Below are 14,152 nucleotides of genomic sequence, written 5' to 3'. Positions count from 1 at the left end.
GTACTTACATCCCAAAACACCCTAATGTCTGGACTTCCTTTTTACCTAGGTATCCCTAGGTTGTAAAAGCCAGCCCCAAACAGATTTTTACCATGGACTTCTCCTAGTCATGCATCTCAGCTGACAGTCCTAGATCATTTTTATTTCAAGCCCCTTCCCAAGACTATGATCTCACATGATGCCACCAACACCCACAATCAGAGTATTAATTATGCTAGATAGAAACATACCCTCAGGACATACATTTATTCATAAGTTTATTTATATGTTATGATGCCATTGCTAGGGAGGTTAAGACATACCAAGGGACAGAGTTCAGCTAATGTTCAGCTCTGAGAAATGTTTGCCTCAGAGATCTTCAGTCTAGAGGTTTCTGTCATTCCTTTCACAACCCCAAGCTCTCCTCAGGAGAAATGCCAAAGCTCTCAACCCAAAGGCTGGGCTGAGGTGGACCATAACAGAAGCACTAGCTTCCTGGGCTCCATACCAAAAGGAAGGTCTAGTGAGAAGAGGCTGGTGAGGAAGGAATGTTCTCACAGCCCAGCCCAGAGAAGGGCAGGTATCAGGCTGAGGATGAGGGCCCCTGCCAGGGCCCAGGGGCTGCCCCTGATCCCACCCACACCATTACACAGATCAGTGTTGCAACAGGACACATCCCCACTGAATCCTTGAGGTATAATCTCCAAAACTGTCTCTTTAACCTCGTCACAGGAAGTAGCACAGTTCATGGTATAGGTTTTCACTGGAGGCCCTGTGGAATAGAGAAGAACTGAGCATCCAGTGTTATCCTTTCTTTCTTTCTTTCTTTTTTTTTTTGTTCCCTTTACTCTTTAACACCCACCCTTCACAGTAGCCAAGACTAGATCCTGACTATACCTTGAAGACTGCAGCTAGGTGGCACAGTGGATAGAGCTCCAGGCCCTGGACTCAGGAAGACCTGAGTTCAAATCCAGCCTCAGACACTTACTAGCAGTTGTGACCCTGGGTAAGTCACTTCACCAGGTTTGCCTCAGTTTCCTCATTTGTCAAATGAGCTGGAGAAAGAAATGGCAAACTGCTCCAGAAAACCCCAAATGGGGTCATGAAGAGTCAGACAAGACTGAACAACAATCCCCTGAAAATGCCAGATACATTACCTGAGTCTTTGTTCATGCTATCATCCTCTCCTAGTTTGGCCCTTCTCCACCTACCTACAACCTTCCCCCCCCTTATTTCTCAGCTCTGTTCTCTCTTTTTCCCTAAAGAATCCCATAACCATCCTTAACTCACACTGACCCCCCCCCCTTTTCTTATTCCCATTGTACTGACCATATCTCTCAGAGATTTTCCCAGGATAAAACTGTAGAATGGCAGAGAATGAATCCAAGATGTTAAGGGACTTACCATGCTGAATATTAGCAAGGGGAGGGAACTTAGAAGGCTGATGCAGAATGTGAGAGCTGAAAGGCCCCTCTAAATATGGGATTTTAGAGCTTTGAATATAGAACCAGGGCGTCAAAGCTATGACAGACCCTAGAAATGGTCCAGTTCAACTCCAAAAATGCTTTGTTTTCCAAAGGTGTGTTTAGGAGACAATTGTCAGGGTCACTAGGTGGCTCAGTGGATAAAGCACCAGCCCTGGATTCAGGAGGACCTGAGTTCAATACCAGCCTCACACACTTGACACTTACTACCTGTGTGACCCTGGGCAACTTAACCCTCATTGCCCCATCCCCCAAAAAAATAAATAAAAAAATAAAGGAGACAATTGTCTGGAACTTGGAGCACATTTTCCAATAGAAACAAGGCTATGAGTAGGAATTAAGCTCCCATAATAGCTAATACACATGAAACATGCAGCACCTAATGGAAAAGGCAGGAAGATATCTTAAGATCAGTAACGAAAAAAAGCAGAAGCAGAATAATTATAATTAGTGGTGGAGCCTAGCAGCAGTGTGCTAACTGCCAATGAAAAGCAGCTGAGAACCAATAGCCTGAACCTATCCTGATCAAAGGTGAGATGCATATCCTGAATAAATTAAGAATCAGAATCAATTAAACTCTCAGATGTCCCAGCTCTGGGCAACTAGGGTTCTATCAAACATCAACAGAAAATAGCTTAGCCAGACCTTCACCCCCAGCTGTTTATTTTCTAAAGGAGGGTTCCCAGGGACTGAAAAACCCTCAAGACACAAAGAAATTGCTTTCTCAGATCAGAATTGTAAGCAGAAGTTCTCTTTAATAGGGTGGGGGAAGGAAGGTTTTAGGATCTGTAGGCTTCCACAGCACTGCTTAAGCCCTATCTAGGCCTTGGGTGAGGAATGGATGAGACTGACTCTACCCTAGGCTGACCCATCTGGAGACTGGCCTTCAGGGACAGATGTCATGTGTTCCTGAGTTCAAATCTGGCCTCAGACATTTACTAGCTGCCTGACCCTGGGCAAGTCATTTAACCCTGTTTGCCTCAGTTTCCTATCTGTAAAATGAGTGGAAGAGAGAAATAGAAAAACCCTCTTGTATCTTTACGAAAAAAAAAATACCCAAATGGGGCCACAAAGAGTTGGACACAACTAAAATGACTGAATAACAATAACAAAGCACAAGAGCCAGATAGTTGGCACAGTGGATAAAGCACTAGCCCTGGATTCAGGAGGACCTAAGTTCAAATCCAGCCTCAGACACTTGATACTTACTAGCTGTGTGACCCTGGGGACAAGTCACTTAACCCTTATTGCTCCACGAAATAACAAAACCAAAAACAACAAAGCACAAGTTAGACCACATCATTCATCTACTCCCAAGACTCCCTATTCCCTCCAAATCAAATATAAATTCTCCTGTTTTGCACTTAAGGTTCTTCCTAACTGGGCCCAACCTACATTTGCCAGCCTTATTATACATTCCTCACTTGATCTTCCTAACACATGATACTCCATCTCCCATCCTTGAATTGGCTATTCCCCCATGGGACGCTTTCTCTCCTCTCCTTCACTTCTTAGCATCCCTAGTTCCTTCCAAATCCACCTCAAACACCTTCTTCTCCATGAAGCTTTCCCCTATTTTCCTAGTTGCTAGTTCCAAACACCCTAAATTGTTGCTGCTGTTGTTCAGTTGTTTCAGTCATGTCCAACTCTTCATGGCCTCTTTTGGGGTTTTCTGGGCAGAGATCCTGGAGTGGTTTGCCATTTCCTTCTCCAGCTCATTTTACAGATGAGGAAACTGAGACAACCAGGGTTAAGTGACTTGCTCAGGGTCACACAGCTAGGAAGTGTCTGAGGCCAGATTTGAACTCAGGAAGACAAGTCCTAGCTCCTTCATTCTACTTCCTTAACCCCCAGCAAGTGCCATCATTGGAGTATCACACCTCTCCTGTGAGGTTGGTAGGGTAATAAAGCTCAGAGAGGGTATACTACTTAGTCAAGCTCACACAGCTAGTGTCTGAAGCCAGATTTGAACTCAGAAAGATGTCTTCAAGCCCAGCACTCTATCTACTGTGCCACCTACATGCCCAACAACCCTAAATTACCTTGCATTTATTTTGCATCTATTTCTCTACACCATTTATAAATGTAGTTTCCTCCAACAGAAAGGGAACATCTTGAGGGAAATCCCTATTTTGGTCATTTTTCTTTGAAGCTTCACTACCTACAGCACAGTGCCTGATACATGGTAAGTGCTGAATAAATGCTCATTGGTTGATTGATAGTGGCCAAGAAGAGCAATCCAATACTTGAATGGGCTTCCTTGCAGGGAAGGGAGGGTGCTCTTCCTGCAGGTCTTCAAAGGAGGCTGGATGACCATGTATCAGTGATGATCTAGAGGTCATGGGCTGTGGGTGGGACTGGATGCTCTCTGCAGTCCCCCCCCCCTCCCCTGCCACTCCTCCTTCTTCCCTCCCTCCTAGACACTGCAGGGTCCCAAGCTTCCATACCTCAAGCTCTGAACCCTGGCCAGACTCGAGCAGAACTCACCAAGTTGTGAAGTCAGCACGGCCTTGGCACAGATGGTTTCCTCAGCTGTACAAGTCTTAGGCCGACATGAGCTTAAGTCATTGACCCCAGCACAGGATAAACACTGCAAGCAGTGAGCTGCAGAGAAGCAGACAGAAATCAGAGCAGCAACCTTGCCAGGAAGAGAGCCCAGCATCCCAGGGACACCCCCATGAGGATGCTGGGCAAGGCGAAACCCAAGTGCCCCAGCCCAGAAGCAAGGGAGAGTCTTGAGTGAGAGCTGCCTCCTGCCCCACAACTTGGACTCCCAGGCTTCCTAAGGTTTAGAGGAATGGGCTATGGATGGGAAGAATTTCCCATCCTGTCCACCCCACCTCCACCAGCACCCATAACTCACACCACTCACTGGGTTCGTGGACAATTCACTGGGTGCCCAAACCTGATCATGCACATGCACTCACTCACTAGCACACACACACACACACACACACACACACACACACACACACACAGACACCACTTCACTCAGCTCACAAATAACACCAGCTGCCAAAAAGCAAACCACCCCTCACCACACGCACAACCACAGGATTTGCCAACTGAGCTCACAAAAAGCATGGCAGACAGCGAGTGCTACGTTCCCTTCTCCCCTTGTGTCCTTTCCCAGCTGCTGGAGAAGCGGCTGCTCCTCCTCCAGCTCAACCCTGTTCAGCACGCTACATTCCTCTCTCTATAAGCTGCACCTCCAACTTCCCTGAAGCTTCCAGGACTTCCAGCTCATCCTCTCCCAGCCCAACCTGACCCTAGCGCTGAATCCTTCCCCTTCACTGTAGAGAAAGGGAGAGAACAACCTAGCAATCTGTCTGCCTCCTTCCGAGTCTTGGGGTCTCCCATCCCGAGTCCCAGGGACTCACCAGACTCCACAAACAACAGGGTTCCCAGCAAAACATAGAGGAGAATCTCCATGGTTCTCTGCTGTCTCCACCTGGATATACAGTAGGGAAAGCTGAGGTTCAAGACATCAAGTAGATGCCCCTCCCAGTTCCAAAAGCCCCGGAGCCCAGCCTAGGACTCACCACTGTTGTGGGGTCCCCTTCATTCTCCCTTCCCCCCACAAAAGCTACCTCAATCCATGGGGGCAGCTAGGAGGCACAGTAGATAAAGCACCAGCCCTGGATTCAGGAGAACCTGAATTCAAATCAGGCCTCAGACACTTGACACTTACTAGCTGTGTTACCCTGGGCAAGTCACTTAACCCTCACTGCCCTGCAAAAAAAAAAAAAGGAAATCCTCATCATAGGGTGTGCCCTCCTCTAGCCTCTCTGCAATCACAAAGCTCTCTTGGTGGTATCCTGAGACCTAGAGTTCCACTCATCCCTTTATTTTCTCTCCCTCAATTTCTGTAGGGCCTCCTCTCTTGTTTCTTCCTCTCTTCTATCCAGGGTAGGTTGGTGTCCAAGCACACTGAGGAGGGAACAGGATGAAGACAGAGGGCACAGAGAAGTAATAATAGCTAACATTTCTCTAAAGCTTAAAGGTTTACAAAGTCCTTTCTTCACAACCGTCCTAGGTAAGGATTATTAGCCCCATAAGACCAGAGAGCATTCAAGCCCATCTGCACTCTGGCCCTGACCAGCTTTGCCAGTCTTGTTTCCTCCTTTTCTTTCACTATCCCTTGTTGGATCAGTTGCCAAGACTTTATAGAGAACTTAGAACCAGAAGAAACCCAAGAATTTACTTCAATTTATTCCATAAATTTAAAATAACATAAATTCACTTCAACTCCTTCACTTCACAGATAGGGAAACTGAGGGATAGAGAAGTTAAGTAGTTTAGAAGAAATAAACAGAAGAGGAGAGATTCAAACCCAGGTCCTCTGGCCACAATTCCAGGGTTATTTCCATTATTCCAAGTAATTCAGCCTCCATCTTTCATGATTCAGTCCCATTCTCTCCTCTCCCAGCACTAACCCAGTTCAAGTTCTCATTACTTGTCACCTTGACTACTGTAACTGGCCTCTCTGCCTTTAGTCTAGCTCCTCACACTACCCCCATCCATCCTGCTGTACTCACTGCTAGAGTTATCTTCCTATTTCCCAGTTCAGCTAAAATCCTTCCCCCTGCCCCCCCAGAAATATCCAGTGACTCCCCATTGCCACATGAGAAGAAAGTGGAAAGTCCTCAGCCTAGTGAGAACCTTCTCTTCCCTTGGATACAAATGACTGGTGGGTACAAATCTTTCTAATGGTCCTTAGTCAGGTTCCTCCCCATCCAACCCTCACAAAGCTCACCAGGAAAGCAGCTTCCTGTCCAGCTCTTCAGTTTTGTGAGGTCTTAAAGCCCCAAAAGCATATTTATCCTAGTAGCCTCTAAGCCTGCCCTCTCTGGCTCCACCCTAGGGAAGGACTGACTTTCTCAAATAAAAGCTGCTCACACTTGTCCTACACAGGAAGCCTTATCCTTGGCAGAAAGTCAGTTTCCAGAGTTCTCATCTTCCCACCCCATTACTCCATTATCATCCATGTGATAGCAATTCAAGAGTAAGAATTAATCTCTGCTTCTGAAAACTTTTGAATGTTATGAAGTACTTTCCTCCTAACAACCCACCGCAGGTAAAAAATAACAATCATAATAATCTAAGGATTCCTCTCCCTTTTGGTGGATAAGACTCAGAGACTAGGATGATGGACCCATAATCAATCACCTAGCCAGCACTGACCCTTAGTTCCCTGACTCCATTGCCAGAATTCTTTCTTTCTTTCATTCTTACTTTCTTTCTTTCTTTCTTTCTTTCTTTCTTTCTTTCTTTCTTTCTTTCTTTCTTTCTTTCTTCCTTCCTTCCTTCCTTCCTTCCTTTCTTTCTTTCTTTCTTTCTTTCATTGTTGTTTTCATTAGTTTTTTTTTTAATTTTATTTTCACTGGGGTTCTCTTTTCACTCCACTAGCCTCCCTGCTTTAAAGCTACCACCCTAACCATCACTTCCCTTCATACCATCTGGGTGAACTAGCTTACCTGCTCACCCCTAGATAGAACATCCCATCTACCATCACAGCAGCAGCTAAGTGGTAGAGAAGGTAGAGCAATGAGCCTGGAGTCAAGAAAACCTGAGATCAGATATGGCCTTAGGCACTTGATTGCTGTGTGACCCTGGGCGAGTCACTTAATCTCTGTCTGCCTCAATTTCCTCAACTGTAAAATAGGGATAATAACAGCAACTACCTCACAGGGTCACAAGGGCAGCTGGTGGTGCCAGTGGATAGAGTCAGGAGAACTGGAGTTCAAATCCAGCCTCAGACCCTAACTAGCTAGTGACCCTGGACAAGTCACAACCTTGTTTGCCTCAGTTTCCTCATCTGTAAAATCAGCTAGAGAAGGAAATGGCAAACTACTTCTTTATCTTTGCCAGGAGAACCCCAAATGTGGTCAGAGTCAGACTCAGCTTTAAGAACTCAGTAACAATAGCAACAACACAGAATCACAGAGAATCAAATGAAATAACATTTATAAAGTGCATAGCACACAGTAGGAGCCATATGAATGCTTATTCTTTCCCTCCTCCCCATCTCTTTACCTTTTCACAGGCTCTTTCCTGTGCTTGGAATGCAGTCCGTGTCACCCACACACTTCTTGCTTCCTCTGCTTTCTTCACAATTCATTTCAGATGTCACATCTGACTTTCCGCATCTCTCATGGTCATTAATGCTTTTTCCCTTTAGAAAGATATAAAATGATTTTGTATTTGCCTGTGTTTTACTTGTTTGTATTTCCCCAGTAGAATATAAGCTTTCTCTAGTCCAGGAACCATTTTGTTTCCCTTTATATACCCTTAATGTCATAACTAGCAGTGGTGGCATGGAGGGCAAGCAGTGTAAAGTACACCTATGGTCAGTAGCATTGAAGGCACCCTCAAACCCATGTTGAAATATAAAGTTGATAGAAGGGAAAGGGTTGGGGAAAGACCTCAGACTTTAGGTTCCAAAGTCCTGTGGGGGAAGAGACCTTGGGCCACCTGGTGGCTGCTCCTGGGGAAGCCAGTGACAAGGGGAAGGAATAGAGCTGGGTAGGAATTCACCTGAGGATTAGGGGAGGATGGGGAAAGAAAGGAAGCTTGCCTTGGCCTCCTACTTTAACCAGTACATCCCTGTGCTCAAAGGTGGACTCACTTCTCCTGAGGGAATGTCATTTTCCTATTTGTCATTCAGTACTTCACTTCTTACTTTCCCCTTTGATTCATGATAAAAAGGAGTAGAAGGGATAAAACCCACTCCCTCTAATGATTGCAGCTCTGAGCAACCAGCTTTGGGCATTGTGGGGGGTGAGTTCTAATCTGATTGTTTGCTTTGGATGTTTATGCTATTTAAAATATTAAAATAAAATCTTTATGGCTATCACCTTAATCTTTTTTTATTGACTGTACAAAGCAAGAATTTTGTTGACTGTACAAAGCAAGAATGACAGGAAGGAAGCCAGAACTTTTCAAGCAAAAGGAGATTTATTTTGCTTAAGGAGAACAGAAGGGAGGGGCACCAAAATGAGAATATGTCTGTTGTTTTCGTAATTTTGCAGAGGACATATGAGTCCTGATTGTACCCTTGACAGAGAGAGACTCATATAAACTGAGTCAAAAAGCCCAGTGCAAAGGGGAAAGCAGCCCCTGCCTAGCCTGACAGAGGGACCTCAGAGGTCAGGGCAACAATTGCACATGCATGAGCTTTGACAAGCCTGGCTAATCGTCAGAGTTTGGAGACAGAGGAGTGCTGATCCTGTGCAAGCATTCCACTGTGGGCAATCTAGTTATTCTTGCTAACTAGACACTAAGCCCAGTTGTTTCTATAACAGTAGAATAGTACAGTATCCTGGGACAAAGCCCTAGTCTCCATACTGTGACAACTGGAGTGCCACCACCTGCTGGAGAGTTACTGTAGGAAAGCTCCGCCATGAGAAGACGTCTGAGGGCAAGCCATGTGGCTTGGAAGGTCAGTTCCTTTATGTCAGGAAGTGACGTTTGCTTGTGGGTACTATCTATTAAAGCTACCAGCTAATTAGCTTGGAGGGTGTGTGTGTGTGTGGGGGGGATGTTTCCGGTTTACACAGGAGGCTTGGTGGGAGGAAGAAGGGGCAAGACCGATTCTTTCTTTCTTTCTCTCTCTCTCTCTCTCTCTCTCTCTCTCTCTCTCTCTCTCTCTCTCTCTCTCTCTCTCTCTCTCTCTCTCTCTCTCTCTCTTTCATCAGGACCTCATGGGGAGTGGAGCTAGAAATGCTGGCTCCCTGAGATAGATAGATGTAGGCATCTAGGCCTCTTTCTCTCTCTTTACCAAATTCTTATGCTCCTTAATAAATGCTTAAAAGTCTAAACTCTTGCTAAAGCTTCTAATTTATTGGTGACCACTCATTAGATTTTTTAGACAGACTAGCTAGAATTTACAGACAGCAACCATTCAATACCCAGGTACTTTTCTAAATATAAAACAGTCTTAATATGTGTTTGCTGAATTAAATTAGTGGTATTTCAGACACTGTGACTTCTTAGTGAGAGAAGCATTTTCCCCCTAACATCATGCTGATCCTGGGTGCCCTCAAACCATTCCCTGGAAGTATGAGAACTCCTTCCAACAAGGAAGATCACATTCCATCTGTAACCTAGGAGATCAAGTCTGCTAAGTGCCAGGGATACAAAGACAAAACAGTAAAACAGACCCCTCCTTCAAGAAGCTTACATTCTATCTAATTCTTAGATAAATCTTAGGCATCAAATAATTTGCTCATAACTGTTAACCACCAGAGGCAGGATGTGAATGTGGGTCTTCCTGACCCCAAGTCTAGAACTCTACCACCCACACCCATACCCACACCATACTGCCAGTTCATACCAACTCACAATTTCTTCTTCATTAGAGTCTGCTCTGTGGGAGCCATCCTCCAGCTATAACAGTTTAGCTACAGTTGGTAGATAACACCCTTCTGGAATCCTACTTGGCTGATTTTCCATCTCCCTTTTCTTCCTATTTCCAAAGAGGTCAGGAAATGGACACTCCCCTGTAGACAACTGGAGGCTGTGATTAATTGTTGTGGTAGGGATCCCACCATTCTCTGAGACTTTTTATAGACCACTCAATTTGAAGACTGTAGATTGTCTATCCTTTCAACTACTTAGAACATGGTGACTCTCCAATGATCTATTAACTTTTCCCCTGAACACCAAGATTTTCAGCAGGATTCTATCTCTTGCCTAGAGTCCCTAAGTGCAAAATCAATTTTCTCTTCTCTGACCAATCCTTTTTTTTTAAAGAAAAAAATTTTTTTTTATTAATCTGTATTTGGCAAACACCAATTAACATGAACATTTCCATATGAAAAGTAGAACTGAAGATTATGTATGAAAGCTCAAGTCTCTTTTACAGCCTGCTTGTTTTAAAGCATATAATAAATTCAATATTTTTAAACTGTCCAGATTGACAGTATCTCCCTCTATTCTGCCTTCTGTTCTCTTCTCTGTGTTTTTAATTGCTTCAAAGACCTTCTTTTCTTTCTTTTCTTTTTTTGATATTATTATCATTCACATTCCTCTCCTTCCCAAATCCCCTCCAAAAAAATTTTTTAATCCTCTCTTGTGACAAGTATAGTCAAGAAAAGCAAATCCACACATTGATATTTCTCACTCTGCATCTCATATCTGTCACCTTCCAGGCAATGGGTAGCATGCTTAATCATCAGCCCTAAGGAGTCATGGTTGTTCATTGCATGGATAAGACATGGTTTTCAAAGTTGTTTTTATAGTGTTGTTGTATAAATTATTTTCCAGGTTCTCCTTATTTCACTTTACATAGTTCATACCAATCTTCCCGTTTCCCAGAAACTGTCCCTTTTGTCATTTCTTATAAAGCAATAATATTCTTACAATGCAGTAATAATACATATATGATATTTTATTCAATCATTCCCCAATTGACGGGCACCTCTCTTACACTCCAGTTCTTTGCTACAACAAAAAGTGTTGCTATAAATATTTTTGTACAAATAGCCACTTTCTCTTTGTCTTTGACCGAGTAGTATATAAGCCTAGTAGTAGTATCACCAATTCCAAAAGTATGTATACTTTAGTGACTTTTTGGGTGGTGTTCCAAATTGCTTCCCAGAAAGGTTGAACCATTCACCAGCTCTACCAGCTAATTTTTTTTTTTGCAGGGCAATGAGGGTTAAGTGACTTGCCCAAGGTCACACAGCTAGTAAGTGTCGAGTGTCTGAGGCCAGATTTGAACTCAGATCCTCCTGAATCCAGGGCCAGTGCTTTATCCACTGTGCCACCTAGCTTCCCCCTTTACCAGCTAATTATAATCAGTGTGCCAATCCTCACACTTCCTTTCTAAGAATTATAATTTTCCCTTTTAAAAAATTTATTTATTTGATATCAACATTTATTTTTAACTTGTTGAGTTTCAAATTCTCCCCCTCCCTCCAGGCTCTCTCACACCCTTTAAGAAAGCAAGTAATATGATATTAATTATACACTAAAGTCATGCAAAACATATTTCCATATTAGCCATGATGCAAAAATGTTGCAAAAAAAAAGGCAAGAAAAATAAGGTGAAATCCACCCATTCTGGAGAGCAATTTGGAACTATGCCCAAAGGGCTATGGGGCTGTGTATACCCTTTGACCCAGTAATACCATTATTACTAGGTCTGTATACCAAAGAGATCATAAAAAAGGGAAAAGGACCCACATGTACAAAAATAATTATAGCAGCTCTCTTTATGGTGGCAAAGAATTGGAAATCGAGGGGATGCTCATCAATTGGGGAATGGCTGAAAAAAGTTATGGTATATGAATATAATGGAATGCAATTGTGCTATAAGAAATGATAAGCAGGCAGATTTCAGGAAAACTTGGAAAGACGTAAGTGGACTGACACTAAGTTAAATGAGCATAACCAGGAGAACATTGTACACAGTAACAGCAACATTGTACAATGAATGATTAACTGTGATAGACTTAACTCTTCTCAGCAATACAATGAGCTAAGATAATTCCAAAGGACTCGTGATGAAAAATGCTCTCCACATCCAGAAAAAAGAACTGTGGAATCTGGTTGCAGATTGAACCATACTGTTTCTACTTCTGGGTTGTTGTTTTTTCTTTTTTGATGTTTTTCCCTTTTGTTCTGTTCTTCTTTCACAGCATGACTAATGCAGAAATATGTTTAATGTGATTGTACATATATAACCTATATCATTGCTTTCTGTATTGGGGAGGGGGAAGGGAAAGGAGGGAGGAAGAAAAATTTGGAACTCGAAATCTTATAAAAACAAATGTTGAATGAACCAAAACAATTTCAAAGAACTCATGATAGAATATATTCTCCACATCTAGAAAAAAGAACTGTGGATTCTGAATGCAGATTGAACCACACCATTTCTACTTTTTGGCCGTTTTTTTTTCTTTTTTTGAGGTTTTCCCTTTGTGTTCTGATTCTTCTTTCACAATATGACTAATGCAGAAATATATTTAATGTGATTATACATATATAATCTATATCAGATTACTTTTGGTTTTGGGGAGGGGGGAGGGAAGGGAGGGTGGGAGAAAAATTTGGAACTAAAAATCCTATGAAAACAAATGACAAAAACTATATTTACATGTAACTGGAAAATAATAAAATACATTTATTATTTTTAAAATGTTGAAAACTATATATAACTGAAAAATAATAAAATACTTTTATGATTTAAAAAACAAAAGCATCCTCAAAAAAAAAAGAAAGTGAAAAAAGTAAGCTTCAATCTACACTGAGTTCATTAGTTATCTTTCTGGGAATGGTTAGCATTTTTATCATGGATTTTTTGGAATTGTCTTGGGTCATTATATTGATTAGGATGGTTAAAACAATTTTTAATTTTTTTAAAAAGAATAGCTAGAAATAGTTGTTCATTGTGTTACTGTGTACAATGTGCTCCTGGTTCTGCTTACTTTACTTTGCATCTATTCATATGTCTTTCCAGGTTTTTCTGAAACCACCCCCCTTGCCATTTCTTATACCACAATAGTATCCCAACACAATCCTATATCACAATTTGTTCAGCCATTCCTCAACTGATGGGCATCCCCTCAATTTCCAATTCTTTCCCACCACAAAGAACTGCTATAAATATTCTTATATATATATAGGTCTTTTGCTTTTCTTTGATGTCTTTGGGATACAGACCTAGAAGTGGTATTGCTGGGTCAAAGGGTATACACAGTTTTATAGTACTTTGGGCATAGTTCTAAATTGTTTTCCAGAATGTTTGGACCAGTTTACAACTCCACCAATAGTGAATTAATGTATCTGTTTTCCTATATACCCTCCAGCTTTTGTCCATTCCCTTTTCTGTCATATCAGTCAATATGATAAGTATGAAATGGTAACCCATAGTTATTCTAATTTTAATTCCTCTAATCAACAGTGACATAAAACATTTTTTCACATGACTATTGATAGCTTTGATTTATTCTTCTGAAAACTGCCTTTTCATATCCTTTGAAATTTTATCAATTAGGGAATGACTTTTATTTTTTTAGCTCCCTACATATTAGAGAAATGAGGCCTTTATCAGAGAAATTTGCTGTATATTTTCCTAGTTTCCTGCTTTCATTCTAATTTCAGTTGTATTGGTTTTGTTTGTGTGGAAGCTTTTTAATTTCATGTAATCAAAATTACCCATTTTACTTTTGACGATCTTATCTCTTGTTTAGTCCTAAATTCTCTGCTTCTCCATAGATTTGACAGGCAAATTTTTCCATGCTCTCCTAATTTACTTATGGTATCACCCTTTATATCAAAATCATGTACCCATTTTGACTTTATCTTAGTATATGGTATGAAATGTTCATCTATGCCTAGTTTCTGCAAAAATGCTTTCCAGTTTTCCCAGTAATTTTGGTAAAATAGTGAGTTCTTGACCCAAATGTTTGGATATGTGGGTTTATGAAACATTAAATTACTATGGTCATTTACTATGGTGTATTGTGTACCTAATCTATTTCACTGATCTTCCACTCTATTTTTTAACCAGTAGCAGATTATTTTGATGATTACTGCTTTGTAACATAGGCACTTTGAAATCTAGTGCTGCTAGGCCACCTTCCTTCATTTTTTCCCCATTGATTACATGATTTCATTGATTGATATTCTTGAACTTTTGTTCTTCCAGATAAATTTTGTCACTGCTTTTTCTAGCTCTATAA

At 41.8% G+C, this 14,152-nt stretch overlaps 1 protein-coding gene across 5 annotated transcripts; it reads right to left on the bottom strand.

The window, feature by feature from the left end:
- Window positions 1–240: 240 nt before the first annotated feature.
- LOC122735958 (lymphocyte antigen 6H-like) lies at window positions 241–7,524 on the bottom strand. Of its 5 annotated transcripts, none has more exons than XM_043977876.1 (4): window positions 7,500–7,524; window positions 4,844–4,914; window positions 3,951–4,067; window positions 241–751 (listed from the first exon to the last, which is right to left on the bottom strand). In XM_043977876.1, the coding sequence occupies exons 2-4, from the start codon at window positions 4,893–4,895 to the stop codon at window positions 534–536; spliced, it is 387 nt and encodes a 128-aa protein (XP_043833811.1). In that variant the 5' UTR covers window positions 4,896–4,914; window positions 7,500–7,524; the 3' UTR covers window positions 241–533. The 5 variants fall into 5 exon arrangements, with proteins under 5 accessions (XP_043833811.1, XP_043833807.1, XP_043833810.1 ...); XM_043977872.1 differs by lacking the exon at window positions 7,500–7,524 and adding an exon at window positions 6,220–6,251; XM_043977875.1 differs by lacking the exon at window positions 7,500–7,524 and adding an exon at window positions 5,155–5,192.
- Between the last annotated feature and the right edge of the window lie 6,628 nt (window positions 7,525–14,152).

The sequence above is a fragment of the Dromiciops gliroides genome, chromosome 1, assembly GCF_019393635.1.
Source record: "Dromiciops gliroides isolate mDroGli1 chromosome 1, mDroGli1.pri, whole genome shotgun sequence".
Lineage (NCBI taxonomy): Eukaryota > Metazoa > Chordata > Mammalia > Microbiotheria > Microbiotheriidae > Dromiciops > Dromiciops gliroides.
The sequence above is the reverse complement of the archived record's forward strand: the minus strand, read 5'-3'. Positions and strand labels throughout refer to the sequence as shown.